General features: G+C 63.1%; 1 protein-coding gene across 3 annotated transcripts; it reads left to right on the top strand.

Moving 5' to 3' along the window:
• Positions 1-17097: 17097 nt before the first annotated feature.
• On the top strand, positions 17098-26640 carry LOC123364842. 3 transcript variants are annotated; one of them, XM_045007299.1, is made up of 10 exons: positions 17098-17539; positions 18337-18432; positions 20554-20609; positions 22085-22135; positions 22517-22555; positions 23204-23239; positions 24024-24170; positions 24459-24503; positions 24865-24909; positions 25722-26640. In XM_045007299.1, exons 1-10 carry the CDS (start codon positions 17442-17444, stop codon positions 25727-25729), a joined length of 621 nt encoding a protein of 206 aa, XP_044863234.1. In that variant the 5' UTR covers positions 17098-17441; the 3' UTR covers positions 25730-26640. The 3 variants fall into 3 exon arrangements, with proteins under 3 accessions (XP_044863234.1, XP_044863235.1, XP_044863236.1); XM_045007300.1 differs by lacking the exon at positions 22517-22555; XM_045007301.1 differs by lacking the exons at positions 22517-22555; positions 23204-23239.
• The last annotated feature ends 238 nt before the right edge of the window (positions 26641-26878 follow it).

The following is a 26878-nucleotide window of genomic DNA, read 5'->3' as shown; positions in this document are numbered from 1 at the left end:
GTCCTAAGTGCAGGACTCTGCACTTGTCCTTGTTGAACCTCATCAGGTTTCTTTTCGCCCAATCCTCTAATTTGTTTAGGTCCCTCTGTATCCTATCCCTACCCTCCAGCGTATCTACCACTCCTGCCAGTTTAGTGTCATCTGCAAACTTGCTGAGAGTGCAGTCCACACCATCCTCCAGATCATTAATGAAGATATTGAACAAAACCGGCCCCAGGACCGACCCTTGGGGCACTCCACTTGAAGCCAGCTGCCAACTAGACATGGAGCCGTTGATCACTACCCGTTGAGCCCGACGATCTAGCCAGCTTTCTATCCACCTTATAGTCCATTCATCCAGCCCAAACTTCTTTAACTTGCCAGCAAGAATACTGTGGGAGACCGTATCAAAAGCTTTGCTAAAGTCAAGGAATAACACATCCACTGCTTTCCCCTCATCCACAGAGCCAGTTATCTCATCATAGAAGGCAATTAGGTTAGTCAGGCATGACTTGCCCTTGGGGAATCCATGCTGACTGTTCCTGATCACTTTCCCCTCCTTTAAGTGGTTCAGGATTGATTTCTTGAGGACCTGTTCCATGATTTTTCCAGGGACTGAGGTGAGGCTGACTGGCCTGTAGTTCCCTGGATCCTCCTCCTTCCCTTTTTTAAAGATGGGCACTACAGTAGCCTTTTTCCAGTCATCCGGGACCTCCCCCGTTCGCCATGAGTTTTCAAAGATAATGGCCAATGGCTCTGCTGTCACATCCGCCAACTCCTTTAGCACCCTCGGATGCAGCGCATCCGGCCCCATGGACTTGTGCTCGTCCAGCTTTTCTAAATAGTCCCGAACTACTTCTTTCTCCACAGAGGGCTGGTCACCTCCTCCCCATGCTGTGCTGCCCAGTGCAGCAGTCTGGGAGCTGACCTTGTCTGTGAAGACAGAGGCAAAAAAAAGCATTGAGTACATTAGCTTTTTCCACATCCTCTGTCAGTAGGTTGCCTCCCTCATTCAGTAAGGGGCCCACACTTTCCTTGACTTCCTTCTTGTTGCTAACATACCTGAAGAAACCCTTCTTGTTACTCCTAACATCTCCGGCTAGCTGCAACTCCAAGTGTGATTTGGCCTTCCTGATTTCACTCCTGCATGCCTGAGCAATACTTTTATACTCCTCCCTGGTTATTTGTCCAATCTTCCACTTCTTGTAAGCTGCTTTTTTGTGTTCAAGATCAGCAAGATCTTAGAGCCTGCCATGCCAATACAGTCCATTGCATAGCCTGCCAGGCAGCCTTTGAAACATTCAGTGCAATGTCCAGCCCGCAGAGGGCAGCACAACTGCAGGCCTGAGACAGAGGAGCCTGAGCGACTGGTTTTGGTTCCAGGAGTGGGAGCGGGGTTCTGGCTGGGCTTCGCTACCTCGGGCCGGGTTCTCCGCAGACACAGGGGCAGCCCCGGCGCTCGGCTGGGATCAGCACACAGCCTGAGCGGGTGGATGCGTGGTTGACACCTGTCAGGGAAGGGAGAATAAGTCCATGTCTAGGGGACAGGATTCAGGGTGGCCCAGATCTGTGCAGCTCCCGGTGGGACGCGGTGGCGTAGCTAAGGATGGAAATTTGGGTGGGCCCCAATTTATGGTGGATGGGTGAGGACCAAAGGCCTGTCGTCACGGCAACTGATTTCTATTGTGAATAGGGCGACCAGACAGCAAATGTAAAAAATCGGGACTGGGGTGGGGGGTAATAGGAGACTATATAAGAAAAAGACCCAAAAATCGGGACTGTCCCTATAAAATCGGGACATCTGGTCACCCTAATTATGAATGAGTTAAACCCATTAGCCTCCGAATGCGTTAACGAGAGGCTCCCGTACATCTACTGACCACGTTTTAAGTAGACAAAAAATAGATTCTGCCTGGATCTGCGGGGAATGTACTTAGAAGCACAAAGCCAGCAGTGTCACCAAACCAAGGACAGAGTTATTTTAAATTGTAATCAATTCGTAAACGAAACGGAAGTCAGTGAATTACGGGCACTGCCTAGATAGTGTCCCCTTGTCTCCACTCCGCCTCAGGGCTCGCTGTTCAATATGGCAGTTACAGCATCATAATGCGGAGATTGCACCGTCTCTCTCAAGCAGGAGAGCCAGGGTGCTCCAGTGACTCCTCACACCGCTGTTTTAAGCACGTCTCTCTCCTGTCCTGCTGGTCACCCGGAGCAGGAGGAGAAGGCAGAGGTTTTAGAGGAGTGCCACTCGCCTGCCTTGCTCCCTGGCCACACCGTTCTAGGAGCGCTGGATATTTTTTCCCCACAGTTGATTTGCACTTAATGTGTTGGACGACCACTGAACCGTTAGCTTCACCCAGCTCAGGACCGCACAAGGGTGAGCCCGGCTCCATAGCCAAATGGAGCTGATTACGGCACGTTGGCGGAAGGGGCTGGGATGGTGACACATGTGCAGGGAAGCAGAAAAGGTTAATGTCACCGCTCAGCGACACTGTCTTGCAGGGACTTGAGTGCTGCTGGGAGATGCTGCCAGCCCAGGTCCTCTCCTCCCTGAGCCAGGCAGAGCCAGCTCCCCCCAGCCCTGGGAGGCTCTGGGAGGGGAGGGCACCTGGGGTATCAGGTGCTAGTCTGGCCCCAGCCCCATTCAGACTCAGCCGCTCTGCAAAGGTTGCTGGGGACAGGCAGCACCGATCAGGCCAATCCAGCCCCAGGAAGCGCTAGGAGCTGGATCAAGCCCGGGGCTGAGTGAGTGGTGACTGTCACGGGCTCACAGCTCGTGCCCACTCGTGGCCCCGTTCGGTCTGTGGGGGGGGGGGGGCTTTCAGTGCGACAGCCCCTCTCGGGGGCCACTCTCTCTCGGGGTCAGGCCCCTCCACCTCCTGGAGCCGCACCTGTCTGAGCCTCAGCACGTCTGTCTCTGCCATGGGCCCCCTCAGGGAGTCCCCTCGCTCTGGACCCCCCAGGCCTCCTCACCCCCGAAGGGGTCGATGCCCCCTGCTCTCTAGCCCGGAGCGACTCTCAGCCAGCGTAACACAGGAGGGGTTATTGAGAGTTGAACCCAGCACAGGAAACTCTCCGGGCCTCAGGCCTGGCCTCCCTCAGCCCAGCACATCCCAGTCCCCCTGCAGCCAGGGGGGCTCTGCCTGCCCCCCCCCTCCAGCCCCGAGCCCCCCTGCTCCCAGCTGGGCCTCCGATATCCCCGGCCCCAAGCCCCCTCTGTCCATTGGCTTCTCTCCAGGGAAACAGGGTCGTAAACAGGCAGGCCTGGGTCTCCTCTCAGCCCTCTGGCCCCTCTGGCTGGAACCGGCTGGTCAGGTCACCGGGGTCCTCTCCCCGCAGCCCATTGTCCTCCCACTGGGCAGAACCGGCTGTGAGTCCTGAGCTGGGTCTCCGGGTCACCAGGTCACCAGTCACTGAGGTCTCCATCCTCCAGGCCATCGGCCGGGGTCCCGAGTTCCCTCTCCAGTCCTCTGTACCAACAAACTCCCTCTCCCCTCGTTCAACCAGTAACACCAAGGGACACTGAGTCCCACCCCCTCCCTCTGCATGCAACCCACTGGGAAACATGGAAAAACCAGGAACCCCCCCCACTTCATCACAGTGACCCCATGAGTCTTCCTTGTCTTTCACTCCACGGCCCGGATCCTGGCCTGGCCTCACCTGCCCGAGCCCCCGGCACCTGTGCTGTGCTGCTGAGGCTCTGGGGGCCACTGCCCGTTGGCATCTGCAGGCAACGAGACGGGCACAGCTGCATGGATCAGCTCTGCCTCGGGCTTCTGGGGAGAACAACAAGGACAGGGAGAGCGGGACCCAGGCTCAGCTGCCCCGGAGCTGCATGGGGCAGGCACTGCAGCAGGGCGCGCAGGGAGCGAGAGGGGCTCAGTCCCAGCTGCCCCGCAGGAGCTCCCCCTACCTATTTGCCCCTCCTGCCTGCAGGGTGCCGGGCTCAAAAGTAAATAATCGAATAGAGAAAAGGAGCCAGTGAATAATGTTGACTTGCACTCGGCTCCGAGCTGGGAGGGGCTGGGGGCTCAGCCGGCCCCCGCGGTGCCGCTGGCGTGATGTATGCGCCGCGAGAGATAGACGCCTACCCCTCGCCTCCCGGGGCTGGGCAGAGACATGGGCACTGGGGAGCCTGGCGCAGCCAGTGCGGAGCAAGGGCCCTGGAGGGGAGCAGGGGCCGGCTGTGGGGCAGGGAGCCTGGGGGCTTGTTTCTGGGAGAGGGGGAGGGCAGGGCTGGGACAGGCTCCCCCTCTGGCCCTTGCCTCCCTCCCCTCCCCACTGCTCCCCTTCCGCCCTGGGCTGGCTGGACTCCAGCGGGGGAGCGTCCCCCCGTGGCTGGGAAGGGCTGCTGGGTCCTTGCAGCCCTGCGGGACGCGCGAAATCCCAGCCGCGCTGCCCAGTGGGTCACGGCTGGGGGCGGAGCCGGGGCAGAAAGCAGAGCAGGGAGGAACCGGCTGGAAGAGGGGAACGGCGTCTGCACGGGAACAGGCCTCGGCACCCCACGACTGCACCCTGTGTCCTCACGCTGGCCCGCGGGGGGAGGTGGGTTCCCGTGCAGCTCTCGGCACTGCCAGGGCCGCAGGGACCCCCCCGGCGAGCACATTCTGAGGTCAGCGGGACGCCCGTACCTGGGGCTCCCCAGCTCTGACAGCATGTGGCAGACCCAGCACGAGCCCCGAACGGTGCCCCAAGGACGAGCAGCGGCCCCGAGTGCCTCCTGGCCAGAGGGAGCCCGGGAAGCTGGGGAGAGGGTCCTTGGAGAGTCGGGCCCTGGGGGGCTCGCGCCTGGGGGGCTCAGGTCCGACTGAACTCTGCTTCTGCCCTACGGGTGCCCAGCCAAGGGGGCAGGTGCCTTCCCAAGGGCCACCCTCACACTCCTCACGGGAGATTGGGCAGGGCTCCATACTGTCCGGGGGCTGCTGGCCCCCCACTGATGCTCAGTGGGGTTTGGGGTTGCCCCTCTCCCCATACCAACAGAAAGTGGGGGGGGGGGGAAAGAGAAAGCAGGATCCTGAGACTGACAGTCCCCAGGGCCAATAGGGAGATGCCAATGTTCCAGGTCAGCGCAACTGACAGGGCAGGCAAGCCAATGAGGGAGTCTGGAGCCCGGGGGCCTGTCCTCCATGTGAGCCAGAGGAGGGCAGAGCTAAGGGGAAAGCAGCAGCTGAGCCGGGCAGGAGGCAGAGCTGGTGGAGCTGGAGCTAGAGCAGCCCAGAGCCAGGAGCTGGGGCAGCACAGAGCAGCTGCACCGACAGGGAGCCAGGGCTGAGCGGCGAGTGGAGCCGTGGGCCCAGAGCCGGGACGGCGGATGCCGGCTGTGCCAGGCACGGTGAGCGGCAGGGGAGAGCAAGGGGGCCCTGCCCAGGGAGACGTCGCCAGGCAAGACACCTTGCAGGCCGGACGCGGAGGGGGGGGGTGACCCTGACGGGGGGCCGATGTTGGGGAGAGGGGCCCTGCCACCTAGCGCCTGAGGGTGAGCGGCCACCGCCAGAGCAGGTGTCCGACCCACGGATTCAGCACAGCCAGGGCCTGGGCAGGGCCTGGGCCGGGTGAGGAGCAGCCTGCGAACTCGTCCTACGTCCGTCCCAGAGCTGGCTGGGCGCAGTGTTCCGGTGCCCACGGGCAGGGCCCCTCTTCCTTTAACCTTTCCCTTGGTGCCTTAGTTTTCTTGCAGCTGCTGGTTTGAACTTAATGCCAAGACCGATGGGTAAAGGAAGCGGCTGGTGTGGAGAGAGCACCCCCGAGCAGGGACCCCCCAGCCCCCGTCCCAAGTGACCACAACAAGCCTGGCGGGTTCAGCCCCCCCAGCAATCCTGGGCCCAGCCTTGTCAGAGTTACAAGGACCCCACCAGGGAGAGTCCTCGAGGTCAGGTGGCCTCCGGGTGAAGGGAGTGGGAACGAGGACTCAGTGCCTTTCGCCAGCCAATTCCACCGGGGCCGTGCAGGAGCCAGGAAAGTTCCCCACAACAGCGGGACCAGCCTCCCCGCTCACAGGTACGTGTGACGGGATCCCCCCGCTCATGGGTACGTGTGACGGGACCCCTCCGCTCACAGGTACGTGTGACGGGATCCCTCCACTCACAGGTATGTGTGACGGGATCCCCCCGCTCACGGGTCCGTGTGACGGGATCCCCCCGCTCACGGGTCCGTGTGACGGGATCCCCCACTCACAGGTACATGTGACGGGATCCCCCCGCTCACGGGTCCATGTGACGGGATCCCCCCGCTCACGGGTACGTGTGACGGGATCCCCCCACTCACGGGTCCGTGTGACGGGATCCCCCTGCTCACAGGTATGTGTGATGGGATCCCCCCGCTCACGGGTCCGTGTGACGGGATCCCCCACTTACAAGTGTGTGAGCCTCCCTTGCCTTCCTCACGTGCTTCACTCAGCAGTGACCCAGGTAACAACCCTGCCACTTAAACCACCGTCACTGGGCAGCTGAGTTCACAGCTTCCCCCATCAGAGCTGCTCCAGCCGCATGGCACAGGGGTTGGCCACCTGCTCATCTATAACACAAGCTGAGATGCTGGAGCACAAGACGGCAACCTCAAAAGACGCTGCCCTCTTGCCAGGCAGCCCCAGCAGCCCCCTGCCTGGCTCCTGGTCCCCTCACTAGTGTCCATGTGGGCACGGCAAAGAGGCGTGTGCTGGGCACGATGACAAATGATGCCTGTCTGTATAGCCCCAGTATCCCCCCTTTCCACCTCCCGGCTCGGCTCTCTGGGGGCTCAGGAACCCGGGGAGTCGCGCCGTTCCTCGCTGTGCTCTGACCCTTGGGGGTGGCCTGGCTCCGAGGGGGTGGAATCAGAGGAAGGGGGGCTGCAGGACACAGCCGGCGTGCTACTCCGCCTCAGCCCGGGACCAAGGGGCCTCCTGGAACCCAACCTGGCTCCACAATCTCCTGAGTCATTCCCCAGAGACCCTTTGATCCAGGCGCATGGAGCGCTCCGGGAACAATGGGCCATTGAGCGACTGCGGCCCAGCAGCAAAGAGCCCCTTGTTCTGCCGGCCCCGGCCCTGGCCCCGGGGGAGGGGCTGCCGAGCTTTGCCAAGGTGCTGCCAAGCTGCACCTGCCGGCTCAGCTGACAATCAGGTGGCCCTGCCCTTTAATCAGGCTGCCTGCTCGTGGGGTATTGACTGGCTGCCCTCGGCCTGGCCCTGGCGACCCAGGGCAGCCTGCGGCCGGTTCCCTCCCCGGCGCACTGAGGGGGAAGCCGGGCACACAAGCGTGAGACAAGGGCAGAGCTGGGCCTTGAACCCAGGCCTGGGGATGGCCAAGCCCACCCTGACCCTCTGCGGGGAGGACGAACGTTAGTGTGACGCTCAGGCAGCTACGCTAGAGCAAGCCACTGATCCAGGCCAGCCCACGGGAAGTCACCGGAGCCCCCGGCCCAGCCCGTACTCGGCTGCGACACCTCTCGAGAAAGGCCACGTGCAGCAGGCAGCAGCGCTGGTGGGGCGGGAGGACGTGCTCTCCCCTTGCTGTCTGACCCATTGCCCCAGCGTGGTGCCAGGGCGGCCGTGAAATGTGGAAACCCAGGTCCTGGGTGAGCCATAAGGGGCCCCGGTGCGTCCGGGCCAGGCTCCAGTTCAGCCAGGTAATCGCTGGCTCCTGAATCCCCCTGCACATTGAGCTGGCTACGGGGCTCGTCACACCCTGTCTGCAGGGCACCCTAAACTGGTGTCGCCCCCCCGCCCCCAGCGGGACGGGGCTCTGGCCGCACCAGCAGAGGGGAGCCGCGGGGGCTGGGGTGGGCAGGCGAGAAATTCCGGGAAGAGGGAAGCATGTGCCAGTCCCTTATCCCGGTCCCAATGTCCTAATCTGTGAGTCCATCTTGGGACGCTCCTTCCCCAGGCTTAGGGAGGGGCTGGAGCGGGGCTGGGCGAGGCCCTTGAGCCGGCTCAAGCCAGGTCAGAAGCCGGCAGTGAGCTGCCCAAGGGTCTCTCTGCAGCTGCCACCCTGCCAGATACGCAGCCCTTCTCATGGAGGGCTCTGACTAGCGATGGAGGTTTCTATGCTGCCCTGTTTTGAAGGGGACACTTGCCCCATCCCACAGGCAGGGCTCTGTGATCTGGGAGGGGACGCCAGGACCCAGGAGCAGCTGTTCCACTTCCTTTGGAAAGAGCTGAGGTGCTGGGTCGGGGTTATCCCCATCTTGCAGATGGGGAAACTGAGGCCAAGAGCAAGGAAGAGACCTGCCTGCGACTGCATGGCTGGGAACAGAACCCAGGAGTCCTGACTCCCAGCTGCTGCTCAGACCACCCTCCCCTCCCCTCCCCCATCTGAGCCAGGAACCCAGGAGTCCTGACTCCTCGCAAGCAGAGCTCCCACTCCCTGCCTAGAGCTGGGACTGGACCGTACTGTGTGTGCGACAGACAGACGGGGGGGAGGGAGCTGGGCTCTGCTGGGTTCGCGGGGAAGGGCCGTGCTGGCAGGCGTTGGGTGAGGCTTGGCCACAGGTGCACCCATAGGGCACATCTGGGATTGTTGGGGCAGCACCGGCCAATCCCGGTCCCAGGGCTGATTTGCGCCCCCTCCCCCCCCCCGCACCCTTGTGAGGAAGTGGGACTGGTTTTAATGTTTCCTCTGAATAATGTGGGGGGGGCTCAGTTTCTGGCCGACCCTCTGTCTCCTGGCAACTAATGGCCAGGCCCTTCCCCCCTGCAAGGGGATGCTAAAGGTGGGGGAGACAGAGAGATCAGGGGACCTCCTGGCCCGGGAAAGAGACACAGCCCAGACAGGAGGGGCTGGAGGGGGTTTGGTAGTTTTTTGGAAGTTGGCTGGAAAATAGAGAGGAGCCCCGAGGAGGCTCGGGCCTCCCAGCGGGGCGGTGGCCTCCCTGGGGCCCCAGATGGACCTGACTAAGGGGGGTCTTGTTGTCTGTACTGGCAAGACCTGTCCTGGACTGTGTTCCTGTCGTCTAAATAAACCTTCTGTGTTACTGGCTGGCTGAGAGTCACGTCTGACTGCGCAGTGAGGGGGCAGGACCCTCTGGCTTACCCAGGACCCCGCTGGGTGGACTCGCTGTGGGAAGCGCACGGAGGGGCAGAGGATGCTGAATGCTCCAAGGAGAGACCCAGGAGGTGAAGCCGTGGGAGCTTCTTGCCCTGCAGACAGGCTGCTCCGAGGGAGAGGAGGCTCCCCAGAGTCCTGCCTGGCTTGGTGGGGAGCGGTTCCAGAGCAGCGCCCAGGGACTCCATGACAACCCTCTCCTGCTCCCTCCCAGAGTGCAGGCAGCCTGCTAGCGCTGCACGTGGTGCAAGGCGAGCCAGAGGCCCGTGGGCCAGGCCTGCGGTGACCCAGCGAGCCGATCCCCCGGCCGTGCACGCTCCCTGCGCACATGGCCAGAGGCGAGAGCTGATGCCAGGCGGGGAGCCCGTGTGCCGAGCCAGGCCCCGATGACAGCGGCTGTGCTGCATGTTGGAAAGCACCCCGCAGAGAGGCTGGGGCTGCGAGTCATGAGGCCAGGGGCCTGCCAGCCCCCACCCCCATGGCAGGGGAGAGGTCGTGCAGGCAGCTCCCAGGGGCGATGGGGGGTGGCCTGGGGCACTGCCGCAGGGTGGCTGGGTGCCGGGGCTGTAGCTGCTGCAGCCAGGGGTGATGAAGCAGAGTTGAGACTGGGGCCCTGCTCCCCCCACCTGCAGCCTCAGCCCCCGCCTACCCTGCGGGCTCGGGCCCTGGGCAGGGATTTTGGGGTGAAGTCACTCTGGGACGCAGCCGCGCTCGGCCATGTGGGCAGAAGGATGCTCCGTGGCTGGCACATAGCAGCGGGGTGCCAGGACTCCTGGGTTCAGTCCCCAGCTCTACCCCCGAGTTGCTGCGTGACCAAGGGTGGGGCTCGTGGCCTCGGATTGGTGGCCCCGGATTAGTGTCTCTGGGGAGGCACAGGCAGGACTGGGAGCTCTGACTCCCCCAAGCGGTTCACGGCCACAGGCTGGGGTGGGGGGAGTGGCCCTGTCTTTGGTTACCAGGTGGCTAGGGCAGTGCTTTCACCCCCTGCTAGGACTGTGGCTGGAGCCTGTGCTCTCCCCCTTGTGCTCCTGCCTCGGTTTCCCCCTGTAAAATGGAGTGATTGATCCTGACCCCCTGCCAGCAGGCTCTGAGGTTGAATTCATTGTCTCCCTGGGGGTCACACAGCACTGAGGGGCTGAGCAAAGAGCCTTCTTCATGGGGGGCTGGTACTGCCTGGCTGGGAGATGGGAGATTCCCTCCCTCCCTTCAGAGAGCCGTGGCTCCTGGAAAGGGGTAGCCAGGGATAAGGCAAAGTGATGCACGTTGGAAGGAACACGCTGGACCCCAATTCACTGCGATCACTCAGGACAGGGTCCTGGGTGCCACGGGGGTAGCGCCGTGACCCCTGCTCGTGGTCAGGAGAGCCGACAAGCAGCAGGGCCTGCTGCATTGGGGCACAGGGGTGGCTGGGTGGTGCCACCCTCCCATCAAGTGGCCTTGGGGGAACTCTGCAGAGAGGAGCCAGCCAGCGACCGCAGCCTGCTGCGCCAGAGACAGCCGAAGTCAGGCCCCTCTGCCGTTCCGAGACCTTCCCAGCCTTTTAACTGCTGATTAGCTGCTTGCTCCAACCCTCAGTCACCCCGCTCAGCTTCACCCCACACCTGCCCCTCTGAGCCCCTTCTCCCCTGCCTGCCCCTTCCTTTTCTTCCCCTTTAGCTGACCACCCCCCCACCCCCCACATCAAGAAACTCCTGTGCAGTTTGCTGCCCTGGCACTGTTCACTCTTCTGGTGTGGCTGCTTGGCTGGTCTGTGACTCTGTTGGTGCAGTGCCTGGCACGATGGGGCCTGTTCTCTCCCCGTGGGCAGAAATGTAATAAACACCATTAATAATAAATATGGCTGGCAATTAATCGCAGTTCACTCATGTGATTAACACACACAAAATAATCGCTATTAAAAAATTAATCATGATTAATCACACTTATAACAATAGAAGACCAATATAAATTTATTTAATATTTTTGTATGTGTTTCTACATTTTTCAATATTGATTTCAATTACAACACAGAATACAAAGTGTACAGTGCTCACTTTATATTATTATTTTTATTATAAATATTTCTACTGTAAAAATGATAAACAAAAGAAATAGTATTTTTCAATTCACCTCATACACATACTGTAGTGCAATCTCTGTATTGTGAAAATGCAACTTACAAATGCAGATTTTTTTTGGTTCCACAACTGCACTCAAAAACAAAACAGTGTAAAACTTTAGAGCCTACAAGTCCACTCAGTCCTACTTCTTATTCTGCCAATTGCTAGGACAAACAAGTTCGTTTACATTGATACTGCTCCCTGCTTCTTATTTACAATGTCACCTGAAAGTTTGCATGGCAGTTTTTTAGCCGGTACTGCGAGGTATTTATGTGCCAGATATGCTAAACATTCGTATGCCCCTTCATGCTTCAGCCACCACTCCAGAGAACATGCTTCCACGCTGATGATGCTTGTTAACAAAATAATGCGACAATTAAATTTGTGACTGTACTCATTGTGGGGAGAATTGTGTCTCTCCTAGTCTGGTTTACCTGCATTCTGCATATATTTCATATTATAGCAGTCTCAGATGATGACCCAGCACATGTTTGTTTTAAGAACACTTTCACAGCAGATTTGACAAAATGCAAAGAAGGTAGCAATTTGAGATTTCTAAAGATAGCTACAGCACTCGACCCAAGGTTTAATAATCTGAAGTGCTGTCCAAAATCTGAGAGGCACGAGGTGTGGAACATGCTTTCAGAAGTCTTAAAAGAGCAACACTCTGATGCAGAAACTACAGAACTCGAACCACCAAAAAAGAAAATCAACCTTCTGGTGGTGGCATCTGACTCAGATGATGAGAATGAACATGCATCGGTCTGCTCTGCTTTGGAACATTATCAAGCAGAACCCGTCATCAGCATGGACGGATGGCCCCGGGAATGATGGTTGAAGCATGAAGGGACATATGAATGTTTAGCGCATCTGGCACATAAATATCTTGCTATGACAGTGCCATGTGAACACCTGTTGTCACTTTCAGGTGACATTGTGAACAAGAAGCAGGCAGCATTATCTCCTGCAAATGTGAACACACTTGTTTGTCTGAGCGATTGGCTGAACAAGAAGTAGGACTGAGTGGACTTGTAGGCTCTAAAGTTTTACATTGTTTTATTTTTGAATGCAGTTTGCTTGGTACATAATTCTACATTTGTAAGTTGCACTTTCACGATAAAGAGATTGTACCACAGTACTTGTATGAGGTGACTTGAAAAATATTTTTTTTGTTTTTTACAGTGCAAATATTTGTAACAAAAAATAAAGTGAGCACTGTACAGTTTGTATCCTGTGTTGTAATTGAAATCAATATATTTGAAAATATAGTAAACATCCAAAAATATTTAAAATAAATGGTATTCTATTGTTGTTTAACAGCGCAATTAATCGCAATTAGTTTTTTCAATTGCTTGACAGCCCTAATAATAAACAACAACAACATGTCCGAGAGCTAAGGAAGAGGCTGGAGAATGGTCCCACCCCATTACACGTCGATGGGGCCCCCTCCCCTGGGAGCCATGCTCTGGGCTGGTGTCACAGAGAACTAGAGGGGGCTGAGAGATGGGCAGCGAGAATGATTATGGCCCTGGAAGCACTCTCCTCTGGCGAGAGATTGAAAAGATTTGAATCGCTGAGCTGACTGGGGATGGCCCAGTAAAAGGCCACATTATCCCAGTCACATGACACGGGCTGTTCTGCACCAAAGGCCGCTGGTGCCCAGCGCCTGCTTTCCCCATTAAGGGTAATTGACAAGCGTGTGGCAGAACGACCCCCATGGTATGAGGAGCCCTCCTGTCTCTCTGATCCCAGCCCGCCTGGTTACAGGCTGGCACAGCGCTGGTGGGCTCCCAGCAATGGCTGAAGCTCAGAGGTCCATACACCTTCTTTTGGATCATAAAAGCAACAAAGAATCCTGTGGCACCTTATAGACTAACAGACGTTTTGCAGCATGAGCTTTCGTGGGTGAATACCCAGTTCTTCAGATGCAAGTGATGGAAATTTCCAGGGGCAGGTTTATATATGCAAGCAAGAAGCAAGCTAGAGATAACGAGGTTAGATCAATCAGGGAGGATGGGGCCCTGTTCTAGCAGTTGAGGTGTGAAAACCAAGGGAGGAGAAACTGGTTCTGTAATTGGCAAGCCATTCACAGTCTTTGTTTAATCCTGAGCTGATGGTGTCAAATTTGCAGATCATAGACTATCAGGGTTGGAAGGGACCTCAGGAGGTATCTAGTCCAATCCCCTGCTCAAAGCAGGACCAACCCCAACTAAGGCTATGGCTACATTAGCGCTTCAAAGCGCTGCCGCGGCAGCGCTCCCGCGGCAGCGCTTTGAAGCGCTAAGTGTAGTCAAAGCCCCAGCGCTGGGAGAAAGCTCTCCCAGCGCTGTCCGTACTCCAGCTCCCTGTGGGGAATAACGGACAGCGCTGGGAGCCGCGCTCCCAGCGCTGGGGCTTTGACTACACTGGCGCTTTGTAGCGCCGCAATTTGCAGCGCTGCAGAGGGTGTTTTTTCACACCCTGCTGCAGCGCTGCAAATTTGCAAGTGTAGCCATAATGTCAATCATCCCAGCCAGGGCTTCGTCAAGCCTGACCTTAAAAACTCCTGAAGAAGGAGATTCCACCACCTCCCTAGGGAACCCATTCCAGTGCTTCACCACCCTCCTAGTGAAATAGTGTTTCCTAATATCCTACCTAAACCTCCCCCACTGCAACTTGAGACCATTACTCCTTGTTCTGTCCTCTGCTACCACTGAGAACAGCCGAGCTCCATCCTCTTTGGAGCCCCCTTTCAGGTAGTTGAAAGCAGCTATCAAATCCCCCCTCATTCTTCTCTTCTGCAGGCTAAACAATCCCAGTTCCCTCAGCCTCTCCTCGTAAGTCATGTGCTCCAGCCCTCTAATCATTTTTGTTGCCCTCCGCTGGACTCTTTCCAATTTTTCCACATCCTTCTTGTAGTGCAGGGCCCAAAAATGGATGCAGTACTTCAGATGTGGCATCATCAGTGCTGAATAGAGGGGAATGATCACGTCCCTCAATCTGCTGGCAATGCCCCTACTTATACAGCCCAAAATGCCATTAGCCTTCTTGGCAACAAGGGCACACTGTTGACTCATATCCAGCTTTTCGTCCACTATAACCCCTAGGTCCTTTTCTGCAGAACTGCTGCCTAGCCACTCAGTCCCTAGTCTGTACCAGTGCATGGGATTCTTCTGTCCTTAAGTTCAGGACTCTGTACTTGTCCTTGTTGAACCTCATCAGATTTCTTTTGGCCCAATCCTCTAATTTGTTTAGGTCCCTCTGTATCCTATCCCTACCCTCCAGCGTAACTACCACTCCTGCCAGTTTAGTGTCATCTGCAAACTTGCTGAGGGTGCAGTCCACACCATCCTCCAGATCATTAATGAAGATATTGAACAAAACCAGCCCCAGGACTGACCCTTGGGGCACTCTGCTTGAAACCGGCTGCCAACTAGACATGGAGCCATTGATCACTACCCATTGAGCCCGATGATCTAGCCAGCTTTCTACCCATCTTATAGTCCATTCATCCAGCCCATACTTCTTTAACTTGCTGGCAGGAATACTGTGGGAGACCCAGGGCCAGCTCCAAACCCCAGTGTGCCAAGCGCATGCTTGGGGCGGCATTTTGCCGGGAGGGTGGCAGGCAACTCCAGCGGACCTTCCGCAGGCATGACTGCGGAGGGTCCGCTGGTCCCGCGGCTTGGGTGGACCTCCCGCAGGCATGCCTGCGGATGCTCCACCGGAGCCGCGAGACCAGCGGACCCTCCGCAGGCACGTCTGCCAGAGGTCCCCTGGAGCCGCAGGACCGGCGACCGGCTGCGTGCCCCCCTGCTTGGGGTGGCCAAATTCCTAGATCCGCCCCTGGGGAGACCGTATCAAAAACCAGAAGCCCATGAAGACAGATAACATGGAGCACGAGGAAATGAGCCGTTGTTTCAGTGGAGGATAGGCAGTCACAGTGGATGAACTGCACCATTTTCGTCAGTTAGTCTACAATGGTCAAGACCACAGGGATTTTGAGTATGAAGCCCAGGGTTTAGACGGGGTCTCCACAGGTATTAGAGTACCAAGAGGCTTAGTGCGGGGTATCTCGGCGCATGCGCACGGATCACAAGAGTCCTGGACTTCGGCTCGAATGTGGGTGTGATGTTACAGTCCATATTCTTCATAGAAATATTGTTAGGATATGAATATGGCATAACTAAGATACGTTTTATGGAAGAAGGGGCATGTGAGGTATCATTGGAAAGGTTCTGATTTACTGAATGTGATTATCCAATTTGTATGCATGTGTCATTTCTGTCTCTAAAGTTAGAAACATTGACTGTGTAACAATTACAGCTGTGTGTGTACTTGGGAAACACCCGCCAGACAGCAGCCATCAGCCTTGATGGGCCATTAGAAAGAGAACAATAGAACTTGGAAAATGCGAATCTCACTCCTTCCTGAGAAGTTTCCTGGGCTGCTGCATCCACACAGCAGGGTCCGGTGCCCGTGTCACCTGGTACTGGCCAATGTCTTAACTTGCTGGTACTTTTCCACTGTAGGGAGATGGGGCTCAAACAAAGGATTCCCACCTGAGGTAAATCCTTTTTAAGGCTGGCCAGGGGGTTAATCTTAACTCTCCTCTGGGGGGGGAGCGATAGCTCAGTGGTCTGAGCATTGGCCTGCTAAACCCAGGGTTGTAAATTCAATCCTTGAGGGGGCCACTTAGGGATCTGGGGCAAAATCTGTCTGGAGCTTGGTCCTGCCTTGAGCAGGGGGTTGGACTAGAGACCTCCTGAGGTCCCTTCCAACCCTGAGATTCTCTGATACCTCAATGCCTGCCCAGGGAGGGAGACTGCTAAAAACACCTGAGGGAAAGGCAGGGTCCAGGCTGAGACAGGGGTCCAGTGTGTAAAGAGAAATAACTGGAACTCTGAGCTACATCAATGGGGTGTGGGCAGCGCTTGGCCCTGGGGTTTGCAGCCGGGGGAGCTCCCAGCTGCTCTGCGGTTCCCAGGTACCAGAGGTCGCCAAGTGCCCTTGTCACTGTCTGTGCTTGGCGAGGAGGTCGCATGCGTCTCTGCCGGGCTCCGACTTCACCCCTTGTCACCTGGGGGTCGGGTTACTGCTGGGCCCGCTCCATGGGACTGGCCCAGCCAATCCCCGCCGCTGGCCAGCGCACAGCAGCTGTGTGTGAAGGGGCAGGGCCTGGCACGAGGCGTCACACCTGCACCGGGGGCTCTGCCCGGCTGCAGGGAGGTTTCTGGGGATGCCGAGCCGGGTCGGGCCCTGCCTCGCCCAGGGCTCGCAGCAGGGACCCAGCAGTGCTGGGTTAGTCAGGAGGGGCTCAGGGATGGCTCTGTACCTGGATTTGCCAGGCTATGGGCCCCGCTGCCAGGCTCGCTGGTGGGGGGTAGCTGGAGGGACCTGAGGGGGCCACACGTGGGGGGCTGGGAAAGGGGGGGATGGAACGGGGCTGAGCGCAGGCCCGACCTGGGGTGTCCTCGCAGGGAGGGGGCGTGGGGGTGGGGGGCCTGGAACCGGGCCAGCCCTAGGGGAACAAAGGGCTCCCAGAGGCCAGGTGATATGAAAGGGGCTGCAATCTCCAGAGGGCCCTGGCACAAGCCCCGGAGTCCCTCCCTGCTGGGACCCTCTAATCCAGGGGCTGTGGGGAACAACGGCCCATTGAGCTGCTGCCCAGCCATGAAGGAGCCTTTGTTCCTCCCGCAGCACCGTCCGCTCACAGGGGCCGGCAGCAGGGAGGCTCGAGAGCCCAGGGGCTGCGGCCCTGCCGCCGCCATCGCTCTGGCCAGCTCCCCGCCGCCCGCGCCGCCCGCGCCTGGCTTCCTGTGGCCGTCCCAGGCTCCGCCAGTCGCTCCGCCGAGTGCACAGCCCCGGCCCTCGCCCCGCCCGCCCGCCGCGCGGGGTGCTGGGGAAGCCAAGGCGGGCGCCCCGGGGAGCGGCGTCTGGGCCAGTACCCGGGGGGGGGGCTGCATAGCTTAGAGCAACGGCACCAGGCCCTAGGACCCTTCCCCTCCCGGGCACCCGCTCCCACCCTGGCAGTGGCTGCTCTCTCATCGCCCCGGGGGCCCCCGTAGGCCTCTCTCTGACCCCCCCGGCCCCAGCTTTCCTGTTGGGTATTTTCTGGGCCCAGGGTTAGTTTCTGCTGGGCCGTAGCCTTTGTCCCTGCTGCCCTCAGCCAAAGAGAGCCCAGCCCCCCGCTGTGACCCCGGCCCTGTGCCGAGGCCGGGCGCGGGGGGGCTCCGGGCACTGCTCTGAGCGTGCTGCGGGGAGAGGACGGGGAGTCCCCTGGCAGCCTCCCCGCCCCCCAGCTCAGGCAGTGCGAGAGGCCCCAGGCAGGGGAGGAGAGGGGAAAGGCCCTGAGGCAGGCATGGGGCAGAGCATGGGGCAGGGGCTGGGCAGCTGCCTTCAGACACCGGCCCCCTCGGAGTCTGGGCAAGAGGCTGCCCCGGCCCCTTGGCGTTCACGGTACGTTGCTCCCTGGCAGGCAGTGATCAAAGCCAGCCACAAATGGGCTGTCACCTCAGCTGGGGGGCGGGGGGGGGGGATCTCCCCCTGCCTCGTGCACCACTGCCCCACGCCTGCTCCAGGAACCCCTCCCTGGGGAGCAGGCTGGGGACTAGCCCCAGGGGCTCAGACCGCGGGGCAGAGACGCAGCTCTCCAAGGAGCACCCCTGGTGCCGGGCTCTGAGCCCTTCTCCTCATGGGGGGATGGGGGTGCAGCGGGGGGGGGGTTCATTCCACCCCCCCAATCCCTTTAGCGTAGCTGCTATTGAATGTCCCACTGCACCCTGGGAATCCTGAGCCCCCGCCCGGCCCAATCCGGGCACAAGGAGCCTGGCAGAAAGGTCTGTGGTGCCCACCTGAGGGGGGCACTGGCCGGGCCCCTGTGGCTGAGTCCTGGCGCTGAGCGCCCCCACCCCTTTCTTTAACCCCTCTGTTCCTGCAGGGACGTCTGGCACCCGGCTCAGGGCATCCCTAGCAGTGCCAGGCCAGGCAGGAGCGCAGCCCCCACCCGCCTCCGGGTGTCTCAGAGCCCAGGGCACAGGGCGGAGCGCCCTGGAAGTGCAGGTCTCTGGGCCCAGCCCTGCCCAGCCCTGCGCCCCTGGGCACAGGCTGGCTGGGGAGGGGAGAAGCAGCAGCTCAGGTGATGCCCCCCCGGGGCTGCAATGTAACACGGCCAGGCAGGGATTGGCTGGCCGGCTGCCAGCTGGCTCCTCCCAGCACCGGGCCCTTATAATGGCCCGTCTGTCGCTTCCATGCAGGTTGGGGGTCAGCGTCTGGGGCTCCTGCAGATCCTCCTGTGCTCCCCACGGGCCCCACAGCACCACGCCGCGGGGAAACATGCAGCCGCTGGGCAGGTGAGTGGCCCCTTCCTTGGCTGCGCCAGGGCCGTGGGGAGCTGGGGGGCAGTGCCGGGGGGAGGGTGCTGTGGGGTGCCCCGGGACCAACTGCTGTAATCGCCCCCCGGACAGTGACACCGCTTCACCCTGGCATGCCGGCCATCCTGGCCTCGCATGACACCAGCCCCGGGGGGGGGGGCAGGATCAGACCCCCCCACACACACAGTGTGGCCAGGACACGCCAGGGACCAGAGCTTCTCACCAGCTTTTACCCGTTTCCAGCTCCCAAAAAAATTGCTGCCGGGGGCGGGGGGGAGGGAGGCAGGGGGCAGCCGGCTGGTCTCTGCCCCCCGCGGTGCAGCTTGGGAACAAGGGGCTGCTCGGGGAGCTGAGGGCAGTGGTCAGAGAACGGCCATGAGGAAAGCCCGGTCCCCACAGCATGGATTTGCCTGTGGAACTCCCTGCTGCTGGAGCTCAGTTTGCCAGGCCTTGGAGTGGGTCTGTGAGCAGGGTCCGGGTGGGGGCTGGAGGGATGGTCGTTCCCTTCGCACAGCTGGGACCCGCGGCGGCATCGCCGTGCTGGAGGGGTGCCGAGCGGGTGGTTCACGGGCAGGCCCTGTGGAGCTGCAGAGCATCCAGCCACAGGCTCTGGAGATGGCGGGGAGCTGCCAGCCAGCCCATCTGCCAGGCCGGAGCTCGGGGCAGGGTCCCGTCGTGTCCCGGCCCGAGGCCTCGATGCGTCCCAGACTCCCTGCAGCTCCTCGCTGCACAGGCCTGTCCGGGGTGGGGGCTCCTTCCGGCCCCACAGCCAGTGATGAGCCTACGCCCTGCAGCTGGCGGCTCCAGAGCTCTCACATCTCAGCCCTCGGCTGGGGCCCTGCAGCCTCTGCCCCGTCCTGCCCCAGGTCTCTAGTCTAGAGCAGGGCTCTGGCTGGGCTTGGGGTGCCCTGGCTCAGGCTGGGCCGTCGGTGTCTGGCCAGCCTCCTGGGGCAGCCCCCTTGGCCTCCCCCCTTCCTCTGCCCTGGGACCCAATCCCCTGCCCAGCTGGCACCTTGCTGGGGCAGGCACGATGGAGTCTCCCACGGCCACTGCCAGCCTCTGCCCCGAGCGGGGTGAGGCGCTGATGGGGGCAGGGGCGCTCTGGCCTCTGAACAGCCCCGGAGTGCCAGCCTCCTGCCCTGGGGCGGCCTGGGAACGGCAGGGGCCAGGCCTCGAGCTGGGGAGAGGCGAGTGGCTCGGTGAGGGAGGAGCTGCAGAGGAGAAGGCTCTTGCGCCGACAGCAGCGCGAGGGGCCGAAACAGGGCAAGGGCAGGGTGCGGGGAGCAGGACGGGGGCTCCAGGGCAGGCTGGGATCTGGCAGGTTTTCCATTTGGGCTTGTGGGGGTGCCTGGAGGGGGGGCAGCATGGGGTGGGGGTGGGGGTGATGGCAGCACCTGCCAGAGTCTAAAATGCTGGGGAATGGGGTGGCCAAGCAGGCGGGTGTGTGAATGGTCGGGGGGGGGGGATTCTCTGGGGCGGTGGAGGTGACCGACTGGCTGCGGGGAGGGGGCTGAGGAGCTGGCATTGTGGGGGGAGGGGAGCACTGTGGGGGGGTGCCGAGGAGCTGGGGGGGGGGGCTCTGCACTAGTTAAAATGCTGATTCCTTATTAAATTCCGGGTTCTCCTTGCCCAGGCTGGATGCTCCCCTCCCCCTCCCCAGGTCTCTGCCCCCTCCCCCGGCCTGGGGGTGGGGGTGGGGGGAGGAGGCCTGTCCAGGGGGTGACCCCGGTCTCGCATTGCAGGGTGCTGGCTGTCGCTGGGCCCGCTCCCCTCCCCCTCCCCAGGTCTCTGCCCCCTCCCCCGGCCTGGGGGGGGGGGAGGCCTGTCCAGGGGGTGACCCCGGTCTCGCATTGCAGGGTGCTGGCTGTCGCTGGGGCCGCTCCCCTCCCCCTCCCCAGGTCTCTGCCCCTCCCCCGGCCTGGGGGTGAGGGTGGGGGAGGAGGTCTGTCCAGGGGGTGACCCCGGTCTCGCATTACAGGGTGCTGGCTGTCGCTGGGGCCGCTCCCCTCCCCCTCCCCAGGTCTCTGCCCCTCCCCCGGCCTGGGGGTGAGGGTGGGGGAGGAGGTCTGTCCAGGGGGTGACCCCGGTCTCGCGTTGCAGGGTGCTGGCTGTCGCTGGGGCCGTGGTGCTGCTCCTGGCCATTGTGGCTGCTGACGGTAAGCGGTGCTATGGGGTGGGGTGTGCGGGCGGGGGGGGGGGCTGACGGCCCCACTGTAACGCATTGGGCCTGGCTGCAGCCGTCCAGCCCGGGGGGGGGGGAATGCCCCAGTGGGGCTCTGGGGCCAGCGCCCCCCCATCCCCCAGCTCTCTGCCCCCCGTGCCCTGAGGGCGCCCACAACTCTCCCTGCAGGGATCCCAGCTGCACCCCGGGCAGCGGGACAGGGCAGCTGGGTGGTGCCCGAGGCCCCTGCCCGCAGGGGGCAGGCTGGCATCGCCCGCCCCACAGACTCGCCCCCACCCTTCGGGGACAGGCCAGGGGCCCTTAGCACTCATGACCCCGTCTGCAGGACGGCACTTCTCCGGGAGCACCGCCCGCGGCACCGCGCCACCGAGCCCGTCCCAACTGCACGGGGAGCGCTGAGCCCCCCCGCTGCCCGGCGCCCCCCAGTGCCCCCACAGGTCAGCACGGAGAGGGGCACCACCCCCTACTGAGCCCCCCGCCCTGCTGCCCAGCACCCCCCCAGTGCCCCCACAGGTCAGCACGGAGAGGGGCACTGCCCCCTACTGAGCCCCCCCGACCCTGCAGCCCAGCGCCCCCTAGTGCCCCCCACAGGTCAGCACGGCGAGGGGAGAGCGCCCCCTACTGAGCCCCCCCGCCCTGCTGCCCAGCGCCCCCTAGTGCCCCCACAGGTCAGCACGGCGAGGGGAGAGCGCCCCCTACTGAGCCCCCCGCCCTGCTGCCCAGCGCCCCCCAGTGCCCCCACAGGTCAGCACGGAGAGGGGAGAGCACCCCCTACTGAGCCCCCCGCCCTGCTGCCCAGCGCCCCCCAGTGCCCCCCACAGGTCAGCACGGAGAGGGGAGAGCGCCCCCTACTGAGCCCCCGCTGCCCAGCGCCCCCCAGTGCCCCCACAGGTCAGCACGGAGAGGGGAGAGCGTCGCCTCCTGAGCCCCCTGCTGCCCAGCGCCCCCCAGTGCCCCCACAGGTCAGCACGGAGAGGGGAGAGCTCCCCCTACTGAGCCCCCGCTGCCCAGCGCCCCCCAGTGCCCCCACAGGTCAGCACGGAGAGGGGAGAGCACCCCCTACTGAGCCCCCCCCGCCCGCTGCCCAGCGCCCCCCAGTGCCCCCCACAGATCAGCACGGAGAGGGGCACCGCCCCCTACTGAGCCCCCCCCGACCCTGCAGCCCAGCGCCCCCTAGTGCCCCCCACAGGTCAGCACAGAGAGGGGAGAGCGCCCCCTACTGACCCCCTGCTGCCTGCAGCCCCTGGCGTTTCCTTAGGGCTCCCCCATCCCCGCCGGGTCTGTGTCCCAGGCGCATCTGACAGTCTGGAGGGGGGGGGGGGGAGGGAGGGGCCGGGGCCGGCCTGGGGTCGGGCTCTGGCTCCCTGGATTTCCCTCCATGCACAAAGGAGGTGCCAGTGACGCTCTCTGTGTCTCCCCCACCCCCCTCTCCTCCCCGCGGGCCCCAAGAGCCCACCAGCCCTCCGGACCCAACGCCCCCTGCCGGCGGCCAGGAACCAGGTACGGCGGGGCCGGGAACGCGGGGCCCCGCTGCCGGCAGCCGGGGGGGGGCTGGGCACCCTCCAGGGCAGGGCACCAGGGGGCACTGGGCACTGGCACTCAAGCCAGGCGGTGCTGGCACACGATCCTGGGTCCAACTCCTGGCAGTGCCCCAGCTCACTCGCTGCCCTGCCCCCTCTGTGCCTCAGTTTCCCTCTCCACAGCCCTGGAGCTGGTGGCCGGTGTTTGAGGTGAGGGGGACGGCATGAGGGGGCGGCTGCTGGAGCAGCTGGTGCCGTGTGGGGCGGATGGCCAGGCCCCCTGCGGTGAGCACGGAGGGCAGCATGGGGCTGGGGCGGGTGGGGGCCGGGCTCTGACCTCGCTCCCTGCTTGACTTTCTAGAGCCCGTCAGCCGTGGCAAACTGGAGGCGTCGGGAGACAGTAAGCAAAGCCCCCGGGCGGCTCCCCGCTGGCCTGGGGCTGGGGGGGCCCTGGCAGGGCTCGCCCCAGGCTTGGGGGCAGGAGGTGGCCGGGCTGTTTCGGGGGGGCCCTGGGGTGCGTGGGCCCAGCTCCCAAGGCTCAGCCCAGGTCCTGCAAGGGGCACTGATCCCTGCTCCGGCCCAGCACCGCAGGGCAGCTCTGAGCCCCGGGCTCCCCGGCCTGCTGGGGGCTGGGCCAAGGGGCTAACAGCAGGGCCCCCGGGGCATTCATCTCACTTGCCCCAAGGCTCCGAGCGGCCCCCGGAGGGCTCAGCGTGGGCGGCCCTTCCCCAGGGCCCGTGGGGCAGGGGGGGCCAAGACCAGCCCTGGCTCCCCCCAGCTGCAAGGAGCCCTGAGGCCCCGCTGGGGGCCGTGGTGGGGAGGGGGTCGGGCCCCGCAGCCCCGGCACACGGTCTGCTGAGATCCTGCCCCACAGGCCTCTCCAGCCCCTGCTCTGGGGCTCTCTCCCTGAGCCCCTTTGGGGCCTGCCCCACGGAGGTGCCAGGCACGTCCCGCACCAGCTGCTGCAGGGGCCTCGTGGGCAGCAGGGGCAGCGAGGGAGCCGCCCGGGCCCGGCCCCCCTCACCCCTCCCCTCTCTCCCCATTGCAGGTGAGCCCACCAGCCCCCCGGAGCAGCTCACCAGAGGTAGGGCCTGGGGGCTCTGTTCCCGGCTCCGGGCGGGACGCGGGGACCGGACTCGGGGAGGGGAGTGGGGCTGGGGGTCAGGTCACCGGGGGTCAGAAGCCAAGCTCCTACCCCCAGCATCGGGGGGCTGGGGACTGCGACGGGGGGTTCTGGGCTTGGCCCCTCTGGACATCAGGGGCTTGTCTGTCTTCACCCGTCCACCCCCAGGAACCGAGCTGGGAACCCAGCCAGCCTCTGCGGCCCCCCAGCCCCGAAAGAGGAAAATGCCCAGCTCGCTGCAGGCGTCGCCCTTGTGACCCACAGCCCTCTGCGTCCCCCCAGCTCTGCCGGTGCCCCTCACTCCCGACCCGCAGCCCCCTAGCCCAGCCCTGGGCTCCCCTCCCAACCCCAGCTCTGCTGGTGCCCCTCACTCCCGACCCGCAGCCCCCTGCTGTCCCAACCCCGAGCTCCCCTCCTCTCCCCAGCTCTGCCGGTGCCCCTCACTCCCGACCCGCAGCCCCCTGCTGTCCCAACCCCGAGCTCCCCTCCTCTCCCCAGCTCTGCCGGTGCTCCTGACTCCCGACCCGCAGCCCTCACCTCTGTCCCCCCTGGGCAGAAGCTGTGGATCTGGGTGCCCCGGGGCTCCATAGGGACTGTCACTGGTGACAGGTAGCTGCCAGCCTTGGGGGTGACCTCCCATCTCCATCCCCTCCCCCCACCGTGACACATTCCCCGGGGAGCTTCCCCTGGGTTTGCCCCGTTCCCCTGCCCGTCGAGCGCTGCCCTCACCTCTCCGCCCTCGCAGGGGTGACCCCGGTGAGCCTCGGGGTTGCCGAGCGGTTGCTCACCGACGACACGCACCTGGGCGGCCTGGACGGGGACTCCGCCAGCCTCGACGCCCTCAACAGCGGCACCTTTAACCTGGACCCCCTGGCTGGGGACGCCCAAAGCGGTAAGACCCCCCCCCACGGGGAAGCAAGGGAGGGGCCCGGAGCCCCCTGGCCCTGGCAATGCCCAGTGGCCCAAGGGCATTACGGGGAAGCATCAGGTGCTGGCCACTGTCCGGCAGGGGGTGGGCTACCGGGCGGGCTGTCCCAATGGCCAGCGCCCCCCTCGCCCACACCCCGATTCCCTCCCAGCAGGGGGAGGCGGGGGCTGGGCTGTGGGCTCAGCATGGGCGAGGCCCAGGGCTCCTGGCCAGGCCAGCTCTGACCTGCTGCTTTTCTGTCCCTCCTTTCAGGTCCTGCGGGAGACTTGCCTGCTCAGTCCAACGAGTCGCAAGAGAGTAAGAGCCCCGGGAGGCCCCCCCGGCCTGTGCAGAGCCCGCCCCACAGCCAGACGCTCCCCCCGTGCTGCACAGAGCGGCCCCTGAGCTGCTCCGGGCAGGTTCCCCTGGGGCTGGGCACAACCGCCAGGGCAGGTTTGCTGCAGCACCCAGGAGAGGAGGAGCCAGCCGGGCCCTGGCAGGGGAATCCCGAGGGGCAAGGAGGGGGGCCCAGGGGAGAGGGGAGGGATCCTGTCAATCCTGAGCGAGCGCCCCAGGCTGCGCCTGGCTCGGGTCAGGGCACTTGTGGCACGTGCTCCGGGCGATGTTGGGACGGCCCCTGGGGCCTGCGCTAACCTTGGGCATTTCCCATCGCTTCCAGGTGTGGACCACGACACCGACTCGGAGGAGGCCCTGGCATCTCAAGGTACTGGGGGGGGGTGAACCCCCTGGCCAGGCACAGGGAGGGGCCAGGCCCTGCGCTCGCTTGTGAGCCCGAAGCCAGGGGGTTCTGAGCAGCGGCCGGGGCAGATGCTGCAGCCCGGGCTACGGCACGGCCAGTGCCCCCCATCCTGGGGATCGCCCGGCTTGTGCTTCCATTTCCCCCACCCCCGGATTGCAACTGAGCCTGCAGCCGGGGCGGGGTTCGCTCAGCACCTGGGGGGAGGGGACGGGGGCGGCTCTAGGGATTTTGCTGCCCCAAGCACAGCAGTCAGGTGGCCTTTGGCGGCGTTTCTGCAGGAGGTCCCCAGTCCCGTGGATTCGGCGGCGTTTTTGCCGGTGATCTGATTGTCCTGCGCCTTTGGCACCTTCCGCCGAATTGCTGCCGAAGCCGCGGGACCGCCAGACCTCCAGCAGAAACGCCGCCAAAGGCCGCCTGACTCCCGCCCTCACGGCGACTGGCAGGCCACCCCGCACGGCTTGCCGCCCCAGGCACGCGCTTGCTGCGTTGGTGCCTGGAGCCGCCCCCGGGAGGGGAGAACTCCCCCTGCCCCCAGGGCAGCCCACTCTGGGGGGGCCATGCTGGGGGAGACGCAGCCGTCTTGGCTACTGTGGGACGAGGGGGCGACGTGGCGCTGCCTGTGTCATGTGACAGGACCGTGGCGGGTGCAGCAGGTCGCATGTCTGCGGGCACCAGCAGGGGGCAGCGCAGCAAGGATGTAAAGTGGGGCTGGGCTGGGCTGACAGCCACGGGCCAGGCCTGGCGCTGACGGGTCACCCGGGCTTGTGTCTCCCCAGGGATGTGAGGGGCAGGGTCCCACGCTGGAGCTGCCACGGAGCCCCGATGGACAGCAGCTTCCTGCCTTCTGCCAAGCTTCCTCGCTCCCCACCCCTGGCACTGCCCGGGTACCACTCTGCCCCCTCCCCGCTGCCCTGGCTGCTGTTACCGCTCCAGCCGGAGCCGCCGGGAGTCCTGCAGCTCGCAAGGCTTAGTCCCTGCCCCCCACTCCCCACGGTGCAGCCCCTCGGCTGGAGTAAACCAGCCCTGACGCCCACCAAGCCGCACAGAGCGACCCCACCCTAGGGATCCGGCCCAGCCCCTCCAGCCAGGAGAGATCCCCCACTGGCCCAGCCTGCCGCTCCCGCTCTGCAAGAGCTGCTGCCAACATCCCCTGCCCCACCCCCCCAACGCCTCCCCCAGAGCCCCGGGGTCCCAGCGGGTGGCACCTTGGCCAAGGCGTTGCTGCTGCAGCAGGCAGGGCAGGAGCGCAGGCTGCAGGCAGCTCGGCTGCTCCACTCCCCGACTCTCCCAGGGGCGGTGCTGGCTCTGCAGGGGCACCCAGCCGCCACAGTCCCACATCCCAGCCGGAATCCCAGGGGCTCCAGCGGTCGCCCCTCTGCCCAAGGTGCCGGTCAGTGCGCGTGGGCTCCAGCACGAGTCCCGCCGGGGCTCCCGGTGGGGAGCCGGGTGCATGGCGTTAGCACAGCGCTGGGCACTGGCCAGGGGCCTCGCCTGCTGCCCCGGGCCGACCTGGAACTTCCTACTGCCTCTGGCCCTCGTGGAGAAGGGGCACCTCCGACGTGTGCCTGGCGAGGGGCTCAGCCGGTGCCGGCCTGGCAGGAGATGCACCTGCTTTGCTGCTGACCCCCAGCCGAGTGGAGCTGCTAACAGCTCTCGCCACTCTGCCCCCTCCCCTGTATCCCTGCCGCCGCTTACCCTGCCAATAAAAACCTTCAGCAACGCTGTGTGTGTCTCCTGGGGCTGGGCACTGCCGCCGGCTGGGAGACAGGAGGAAGGACTCCCCCTCCCCCACACCGGGCATGGCGGGTGACAGGAGCACTGGCATGTCCTGGGCATGGCCATCGTTACTCACTGGCAGAGGCCAGAACGTGTTAGATCCCTGGCTGATTCCCTGGGGCGCCTGGCCCTGGCCCGTCGGCAGACAGGACACTGG

The sequence above is a fragment of the Mauremys mutica genome, chromosome 2 (genome assembly GCF_020497125.1).
Source record: "Mauremys mutica isolate MM-2020 ecotype Southern chromosome 2, ASM2049712v1, whole genome shotgun sequence".
NCBI lineage: Eukaryota > Metazoa > Chordata > Testudines > Geoemydidae > Mauremys > Mauremys mutica.
This window is presented reverse-complemented; position numbering and strand designations above follow the sequence as displayed.

Excerpts from the sequence above, each read along its gene's own strand:
- LOC123364842 (XM_045007299.1), top strand. The coding sequence starts at position 17,442 with ATGGGGCAGAGCATGGGGCAGGGGCTGGGCAGCTGCCTTCAGACACCG. Across the intron at positions 17,540-18,336 it reads CCGGCCCCTTGGCGTTCACG|GTTGGGGGTCAGCGTCTGGG; the intron begins GTACGTTGCTCC and ends GCTTCCATGCAG. Across the intron at positions 23,240-24,023 it reads CCCGGAGCAGCTCACCAGAG|GGGTGACCCCGGTGAGCCTC; the intron begins GTAGGGCCTGGG and ends CCGCCCTCGCAG.